The 9438-nt window shown below is 43.1% G+C and overlaps 1 protein-coding gene across 1 annotated transcript; it reads left to right on the top strand.

The window, feature by feature from the left end:
• The first annotated feature begins 3692 nt into the window (after nucleotides 1-3692).
• PPP1R3C (protein phosphatase 1 regulatory subunit 3C) lies at nucleotides 3693-8371 on the top strand. Its single transcript, XM_042908922.1, has 2 exons — nucleotides 3693-3795; nucleotides 5910-8371. The coding sequence occupies exons 1-2, from the start codon at nucleotides 3782-3784 to the stop codon at nucleotides 6847-6849; spliced, it is 954 nt and encodes a 317-aa protein (XP_042764856.1). The 5' UTR covers nucleotides 3693-3781; the 3' UTR covers nucleotides 6850-8371.
• The last annotated feature ends 1067 nt before the right edge of the window (nucleotides 8372-9438 follow it).

The raw sequence follows: 9438 nt of genomic DNA, 5'->3' as shown, positions 1-9438 counted from the left end.
TCAGACGCTCAGCTGACTGAGCCACTCAGCACCCCTATTTTGATTGGATTCTTCATTCATGCACGAATACCAAATTTGAAAAACACTAAATTTATAATACATTTTTTAGCTACTAGGGCTAGTATGTCATTATTATCTTTTTCCCCCCAGAATATTCCTTCTCATTTTGAGGTTTCTTATGCTGACATTTCCTACTTAGTACATTTTGGCTAGTTTCTATCCTTCCTCGGTACCACTCATCCCCTCGCCCATCTTCCATAATATTCATATTCAAAATGCTCTTCAGTGGTGACTTTAAGTCCCCCCCACCCCCCATAGGTCCTTTCTGACATGTTTTCTTCGCTCTAATCCTTCAATGAATATGGAGAACCTGAAGCAATCTGGAGATGTCACCATCAACACAAGGAATGATTTCTCCTTTACACTTAGATTGTTATTTCATTATTTACTCATTTAATTGCTTTGCACTCACATCTCTAATTTTCTTCAAGACAGTCTAGGAGATTTTCTTTTTATTTTAACAGTTAAGGTTCTCTTTCCTTTGACCCGTCCCCCAGTGTACCCTCCAGCTAGAATGCACACTTCTAGCCAAATTATTCTCCCTGCAGTCACCATACACGTCCTGGCCTCTAAAGGCCACTCCTTTCTCTCAAGTCCTAATGTACATACAACAAATGTATATAATGTTCATATGACCCATTTTCCACTTAGCCAACCTGGTTACTGGTCTTTTTACTTTATATCCTTCTTCCCAACAGATTAGAGAGGCCAAGTGCATCCTGTCTTATTTGTTCCCTTCTTCTTCACCTCACCTGTGATACCACACATGTCTGAGGTGGTGTCTTGCACTTTCTTTAACCATTTTAACCACTGTTTCTTTAATTACTGTTACTGTCGGCAACAACAATTGCACCTTCACACCTGCACCCGGATTGTTCTCTTACAGGGATGTTTGCAAAGTGGGGTGTGAGCTGAATCCAGTTTAGAGGCTTACTGAGTTTTGACTCCTCTTTGGAGAAAGCCTGTTTTCCTGATTTCTATTTTAAGGACTTCAGAGAGGCGGATTTCATGGCATGAGTCAGCACCAGGGGGCAGGAGAGAAGGCAGCATGAATGGAAACAAGCATAAACTCAAAAGGACCGTGTGAGTAAATGGCATAAGCATGTGAAAGCCTCCAACACGGTTCTTGGGACCTAGTAGGTAGGCTATATAGATTAGTTGAATGTGGAAGTTTTAAAGTCCTTTAAGAATGATTTCTTGGTTATAGAAAAAGTCCTTGTTCATGGTAGAAAAATTTAAAGATACAAAGAAGCAAAATTACAAAGAACATTTTATTGATTTTATTTTTTTAATGTTTATTTATTTTTGAGAGAGACAGAGTGCAAGTGGGGGAGGGGCAGAGAGCGAGAGAGACAGGGAGACAGAGAGACAGAGAGACAGAATCCAAAGCAGGCTCCAGGCTCTGAGCTGACAGCACAGAGCCCGATGTGGGGCTTGAACCCATGAACCGTGAGATCATGACTTGAGCCGAAGTTGGACACTTAACCGACTGAGCCACCCAGATGCCCCAAGAAAATTTTAATTACTCATAATCTGACCATCCAAAAATAAGCACTGTTAACATTTGGGTAGAGCATATTCTATTTTCTATGCAGGCACATTTTCCCTCTAAAATGGGATCACAATACAGTCATTATTTTATATTTCTCCATAACTTTAATTGGCAATACCCACTTTTTTAGTTCAATGTATTCATCGTGAGTAGAGGCACAAATTCTGCCCATGTTCCTGTTTGGGCTCTGACCTAACCAGTCCCTGGCAAACAGCTCAGCTTCTCTGAGTTTTAGATTCTTCCTCTGTGGGATGGGGGTGGGAAGGGGGAGAGGAAGACTTTGGAAAAAGAAAAGAAAAACAGACTGAAGCCAGTGATACCTAAGGCACCTTCCACTCCCATCATTCTAACTGTTGATGGGGAATTAAAGGAAGTCACTCTGGTGCAATGGTTGTTGCCCTGGCATCAGTCAGGTTCTAATCCCAGCCTTATTTATGAGATTCTGGGTAGATTTCTTGACCTCTCAGTGCCTCAGTTTCCTTATCTCTCGAATGGGATTAATAACACACCATTTAGGGCTGTTCTGGGAGATGAATAGCTAAGACACATGGAACACTTAAAACGAGTGTTTGGCACCTAGTACAGGCCCAACAAGCAGGAGCTATTGATTAATATATAAGAACTCAGGCACTGGCCACCTGTGGCAATGGAATAAAAACTAAAACTGAGGGAGAGGCTACTGATCTGAGAACTACCAGGGGTTGAACACACGCACTGGACACTGCTGAGTTTTCTCATCAGCACAGTCTTATGTAACCCTTGGAACAATTTCATTATCTCTCCTTGAACCGTGAGGAAGGTGAGGCTGGAACTTGCCAAGATTCACGTAGCTTGTAAGTGTCAAACCCAAAGACTATGCCACCTTCAGCTAGTTTTGGTTCAGTTGAGGGGCTAGATCTGCTACTAGTTGGGTGTTTCCTTCTTAAATTCAAACCCAAGCTTTAAGTACCTTCCTGGTGATACTCAGCATGGGTGTCTTTCTCTTTAGTAACTATTTTAACAATTCCAGTGTTTGACAGTAATTTGAAAGACACAGGGATTTTTTTTTTACATCGTACATTGTACATTTTGTACATTTTAATTGACTAGTGTATATCAAAGTTAATAGAGGAGAGCTAGGAGGTGGGTTTTATAAAAATAATTTCTACTCGACTTAGAAATTTAATTTTATGGTTGTAACTGATGGTCTAAAAACTCCCCAAACTAAACAAAGTAACTGGTTCGGGAGAGTCATTAAATTTACAGGGTGATATTTTAACATTTTGGTTTCCACCTCACTGCCAAAGGACGTCAGAACTGAGTTGAGGGATTTGGATCGAACACTGGCTGTGTGGCGGACTCGCCACATGAGTAAAAAAGACCATTTCATTTCTGGCTTTAGTTTTCTCGTCCAAGGAGAAAAACTGAAGAATAGATCTAAATACAAAGTGCCTTTTAATTAAATGCCACGCCACCGTTCTAAGGGTCTAGCGTGCTTTATTAACGTTTGTTTAGAGAAGTTGGTAATTCCTAGCAGCCTTAGTCCGCTCCCGTGGTGCATTTTTAGATTTTCCCTAATTAAAAAAACATGCAGCCAACCTCTGATTGCTTTGGCTAAAGGTGAGGGATAAAATGAGTGGATGCGCCAAGCAGTGAACAATATAAACATTTCTAGTATTATATACATTTGGAAGGAGCCACAACTCTGCGTGCTTGGGTTTAACTGTGCACAGACGCCTCAGGACGAAAAAGGCATCCCCTTGCCTGCAGTCCCGCCGAGCTGGCGCCCAGCCCGGGAGAGGTTTGCTGCCCTCCTCCCTGGCTTGCACCCGCTACGTGCTTCCCGGTGCGGCCTCTACGCCCCCCTCGCCCAGGGTTCGCATCACGGGGCTCGGTCCAGCTGCTGGCCGAGTCCCCGAGCACTCCCCCACGCGCCACTGCGGTCACGTTCCCTGGGCGAGGGCTCGCGCCCTAGCCGGGTGCTGGTTGGTCGCGGCGCGGGGCCAGCCGCCCGGTGATTGGTGCGAGGGACTGGTTCACGTGGTCCGGGGCAGATAAGCGGCCACTCCCGCGCCGCAGCCGCAATCGGCCGGAGCTACCGGCGGAACTGGGACGGCCTGGGAGCGGGGTCCGAACTTGCGCGGGCAGCGGAGAGCCGGCTTTCACGGTCCGCCGCCGCCTCTCTGCCTAATGAGCTGCACCAGGTAGGTTCACTGCAGACTCCCCGCCTCAGAGCAGAGGGGAGCGCACGGGTGCAGGGAGGCTGGGCTGCGTCGTCCTGCGGGCATCACTGCAAGTGGAGACCCCGGAGGATGGCTAGCTGGCTGATGGCTGAGTTGACTGTGGTCCCAGGGAAGCCTCGCAGGTGTGGAGATGCGCTAGGTGCTTCTTAGGCAAAGCTCATTTTGGTAGTAAGCATCCCCAAACAGAATCTCTTAACGTGAGTCTGCTGTGGTTCTGATTCCCTTTTGGATTCCGACTGTTATCCCTTAATCCCGAACAAACGTCCCAAAGCACTGGGGCAGCTTGTGGGAACAGCACCTTGACGACGTTAGTTGGATAGCTGAGCCTGGGGGGAGAACTGCAGTAGAATGTTTTGCCTTCATTCGCCCTTCTCCACCCTTCTTATCACGGTTTGCCATAGTAAACTCAGCCTTGTGGAGTTTGAGCAAATGAGTTTTTAACTCTTGGCCAGGATTTAAAATTCCAGGGAAACTGCCAAATCCTAAAACCGTCTTTCTATAAGTGCAAAAAGTGAAAATACAAAACAAAACTACAAGACAAAAAACCTTCCACAAAACTACTTTAAATAGCTCCTCCAGACATAACTCACTTAGCAGAAGACTTCTCCCAAAATCCTGCTGTTAACTATTATTAGACTCGCAAGTATAGCTTTAGCTTAGATTTGTTTGTTCTAAGTTTGTAGGCCTTCCAGAAAAATCCCAGGACTAATAAATTCTGTGAATGTTCTTTTATTATCCATTTCTGTTAAAGACCATTTGCCTATGTGCTTAGAGCTACTGTGAAGAGTTATTGAAGCCAGATTGAGAAATGTCATGTACAGTACACACAAGCCTCCTACCTGTAAGGATGGGGGGTGGGGAATCCATAAGCTTGGCAATATGTACGGAGGGCGAAAGGCCAGGAAAAAACTTGATGGGCACTTCTTAATTTAATATTGCTGAGCATAGTTATGTTTAAATTTTTAAATAGCTTCACTATCTTGCTAGTTATAAATATCCACTGCAAAACACTAGAAAACACCAAAAAAGTACAAAGGCGAAAATAGATCACCAATGATCCTACTGCCCAGAGATAAGTAACTTTTTGGTGTATTTCCTATTAAGTTTTTTATAAGTTCATATATATAATATATATTAAAAAGTCCAATTTTCAGTTTTTTCCACCTAAATGTGGATTTGTCATGAATATCTCTATATGAAATATAGATTATGGGATATGCACTTCTTTAAGTGCATGAATTGCTGACTTGCATTTCAGTTTGTTACTTGTGAATAATGAGGGAGAACGTGACAAAGTGCACAGATAATCCTCTGACTTCATTCTTTCCAGCCTTGTCACTTTCAAAACTGTTCCATGAGAATTTTATGGCAATTTTTTTTCTTTTCAAGGGGATTACCTTTCCAGAGAAGTGTAATCAATTTAACAGCAAAATCAGCAGAGCAGCCAGAGGGAGCAGAGTCTGGAACCATGGTTCTGGAACCTGTATGGTCATTAGAATCACCTGGGAAGCTTTAAGAATATCTACCCTCCCCGTGGATGGGTTCTGCCTCAAGTGGCTGTAAGTCCCAGGAATTGACATTAAAGAAAAAGAAAGAAAACCAACTCTCTAGGCCATTGTGACTAGACAGGTTTGAGAACCACTGACTCAGAACAGAGAAAATGGTTCTGAGAGCTGTATTAGAGATTATCATATCCAGCCCTTTATTTCTCAGATGGGGATACTGAGACGCTCAAGTGTTTTAGGCAGTTAACCCATGGCCTTGTAGTCAGTCAAGGGCACAGCCAAACATGGGATGCAAATCTGATCGTCTAATACTGTTTTCTTTTACTACATATGATAGCACATCCCTGATATTTACTGTGCTGGTATAGTTTAGTCAATATAGAAACAGTATGTGTGTGTGTGTGTGTGTGTGTGTGTATATATATATATATATATATATATATATATATATATATATATACACATATATATATGTGTGTGTGTGTGTGTGTGTGTGTGTATATATATACTTGAGACCAGGGAAGAGCATTCCAGATCCAGGTGATAACCCCTCTTCTTTTTGTATTCCAGAATGATCCAGGTTTTAGATCCACGGCCTTTGACAAGTTCAGTCATGCCAGTGGATGTGGCCATGAGGCTCTGCTTGGCTCATTCGCCACCCCTGAAGAGTTTCCTGGGCCCTTATGATGACCTCCAGAGAAGAAATTTTGTGAACAAATTAAAGCCTCTGAAACCGTGTCTCAATATAAAACAGGAAGCCAAATCACAGAATGAGTGGAAGCGTTCACATGAGCAAGCCAAGAAGCGGGTTGTGTTTGCTGACTCCAAGGGGCTCTCTCTCACCGCCATCCACGTCTTCTCGGACCTCCCAGAGGAACCAGAGTGGGATCTTCAGTTTGATCTCTTGGACCTTAATGATATCTCCTCTGGCTTAAAACTCCATGAGGAGAAGAACTTGATTTTAGATTTCCCCCAGCCTTCAACGGATTACTTAAGTTTTCGGAACCACTTTCAGAAGAATTTTGTCTGTCTGGAGAACTGCTCTTTGCAAGAGCGAACAGTGGCTGGGACTGTGAAAGTGAAAAACATGAGCTTTGAGAAGAAGGTTCAGATTCGTATCACTTTTGATACCTGGAAGAGCTACACTGATGTGGACTGTGTCTACATGAAAAATGTGTATGGTGGCTCAGATAGTGACACCTTCTCGTTTGCCATTGACTTACCCTCCATCATTCCAACTGAGGAGAAAATTGAGTTCTGCATTTCTTACCATGCTAATGGGCAGGTCTTCTGGGACAACAACGAGGGTCAGAATTATAGAATTGTCCATGTGCAATGGAAACCTGACGGAGTGCAGACACAGATGGCACCTCAGGACTGTGCATTCCACCAGGTGCCCCCCAAGACTGAGTCGGAGTCATCCATTTTTGGCAGTCCGAGGCTGGCCAGTGGGCTCTTCCCAGAATGGCAGAGCTGGGGGAGAATGGAGAACTTGGCCTCTTACCGATGATTAAGTAACCTTGGTGACTGGCTCTGACCTGGCATATTTCCCATGTAATTCTAGGTCTATATTGCTCAATATTAGGAAGTCTTGGCTACTTTCCTTCAGTAGGTTTAGTTTTGAGCTTCCGAGACCTGGCTACAAAAAGATAGCCACTTGAGAATTTAGTGTTGGGGTCTCTACGATGATACTGCCCAATTTTGCTTTGGAGGATCAAGTAACAGCCCGGAACCCTATTTTTATAAAAGCAATACTGTTCCAATGCCCTTTCTCCTTCCCTCTCAATTCACTAGCTTTCATGTTGGGCAAGGAAAGGTTGAGAAAGGACAGCTGATGGTGATGGGAAGCTGTGTTAATGGTATGAGGAATGTCTAAAAAGTGCACACAAAGGGCTCTGCAGCTCATCAGAGGAGGAGCGGGAGGTCTGGTATTTTGCTGTGGTGAGAAAAATGTAAGGTTACTTTGTATTTTTAAGTTGGTTTTACAGTTCTCTCCTAAGGAAATAATGTGTAGAGGTGGAGGAGAGATTCCATCTTATGTATTCTTGCGGAGAAAAACCAAACAAACTTTAGGGGTGTTGGGTGGTATTGGAGAAAGGTGAATGAATTATAACTCGGGAGAATCAAGATTTTAAATGAAGTCTTTCTTTTCAAACATGATTTGTAAGAAAGCATGATTTGGGGAAAGTTTAAGCGAATCTGGCTTTGCAGTCCTCATGTTATGAGTGATCTTGTTTGTGACCAAGGCATCACGCTCAGATTCTCAGTACAAAATGCTGCCTGACCAAAACCCCACACCGTCATCAATGGTTAACACCTTGTGGGGATTCTGTCGTGTCAAGGACAGCTCTTTGCAAGTGCCTTGATGAAGCCAGAATATTGTGCTGTTCCCAAACATCTGAAGGGTCATCTGATAACTCTTGAGTGTTTGACTTTGTGAGAAAGTCCACTCTGTATACTGGCCTCCCTTTCGCAATACTGTCATATCTTTGGGAGTGTCATCAGTATACACAACTTGCATCCTTCATATTGAAGGTGACTCATTTTTCTGCCACACTTTTTCAATGTGATGTTGGAAATGAGGACTGACATTGATTCTCAATTCAAGAATCCAGTACCTTACACATGCAAGTAGCAATGTATTTCTTGCCTATATTTGTCTTGTTGTTTTAAGTCTTTCTACCAATTTCTTTGAAGTAAAAAAAAAATTTTTTTTAATGGATGTGGATTGTTTGGATGTGTTGTAATATACTTGTTTGGGGTGTGCATAAATCCACTCTGTAAGATCCTAACAACAGTAGTCCTTGAATGTTTGCTTCTGTCATCGGGCACGTCCATTGAGAGGTATTCAGAGAATGCAGTTAATTTTAACACATGATCTGCCATGCTGGAAAAGTACTATTGGAATAATTCTGCCGTGACAGTATTTGAGGTTTGGCTAGCACCCACAATTTTTCTACTCTAAATATTTCACTCTCCTAGAGCTATCCTTTGTGAACTTCTCACTTGAAGAATAAAAGTGTTTGATACAAGATCTGAGTATGTTTTCTCTCTCAAAGTCACAGCTACTCAAATAAGAAATCTTCAACTGAGATTCTCCTGTTTTGTGTTAGAACAACTGAGCAAAGATAGTTTGGACCGGGAATTGGATTCACCTGAAGGTATTCACATGGTTCCAGACTCAATAGTAAGGTCACTTCCTACCACTTGACCACTAGGGCTAGGGTCCAGGGGCAGTGACTTCAGCTGCTGTGACTGTCCCCCTGACTGTCCCCATTTGTGCTTACTGCTCTTCACACACACTCTGCTGGGGCAGGGTTCTCTTGGTGGCCGCTTCTCAGCTTTAAAATGGGGAAGGAGATCACGTGGGAAGAGCTGGAGTGGCTTCTACCTCATCAGCTCCAGCACCTTCCTGAAGGGGCAAAGCTTGGAGCTGCACAGAGGGCACAGTGGGCATCAGCCCTGGACTAAAAGGAGAGGCTAGGCTCCTTGCAGTGAGAGGCAGGAGGTCTATGAAACTTAGTTGTAGTTCTAGTTCTCGTGTAAATTCCAGAAAGGATTCTGCATGGGCTATCTTAAACTTAAGGTGAAACAAATGACCAACCTATGGAAAAGGCCCAATTATGAAGAACGAATTTTATAACCTCTTTTTCATCAGAAGTTGTAAACTACAGGCCTGCAGGCTGTTATCTGGCCGCAGGTGTAATTTGTTTGACACACAGTGTCTATAACCAGGATCTTAGCCTAGATAGGAAGATATTTCACCTCTTCCCTTTGGAAGAATTTTAGGGGTTTTTCTAGTACCTAAAAAAGTGCTTCATAGCACGCTCAAAATTATACCCTGTACAACATGATCAAGATGACTATGGCCTTGAAAATGTAAAAATTAAAGTCAAGATTACTCCCCTCAAAACTCCTCTGGTACAAAACACCTAAAAATGATACAGAAACTTTTTAAATTATACTTTAATATAATAATAATAATATTTTAAAAGCATTGCTGAGCTAAGAAGAAAGGAAGGGTGGCCTTAAAGGCCTACTCTGTCCCCTAAATAAAAAGCAAAAGCAGGACCCCAGACAGTAAATGCGTACCAAAGCT

The sequence above is a fragment of the Panthera leo genome, chromosome D2 (assembly GCF_018350215.1).
Source record: "Panthera leo isolate Ple1 chromosome D2, P.leo_Ple1_pat1.1, whole genome shotgun sequence".
NCBI classification, from domain to species: Eukaryota; Metazoa; Chordata; class Mammalia; order Carnivora; family Felidae; genus Panthera; species Panthera leo.
This window is presented reverse-complemented; position numbering and strand designations above follow the sequence as displayed.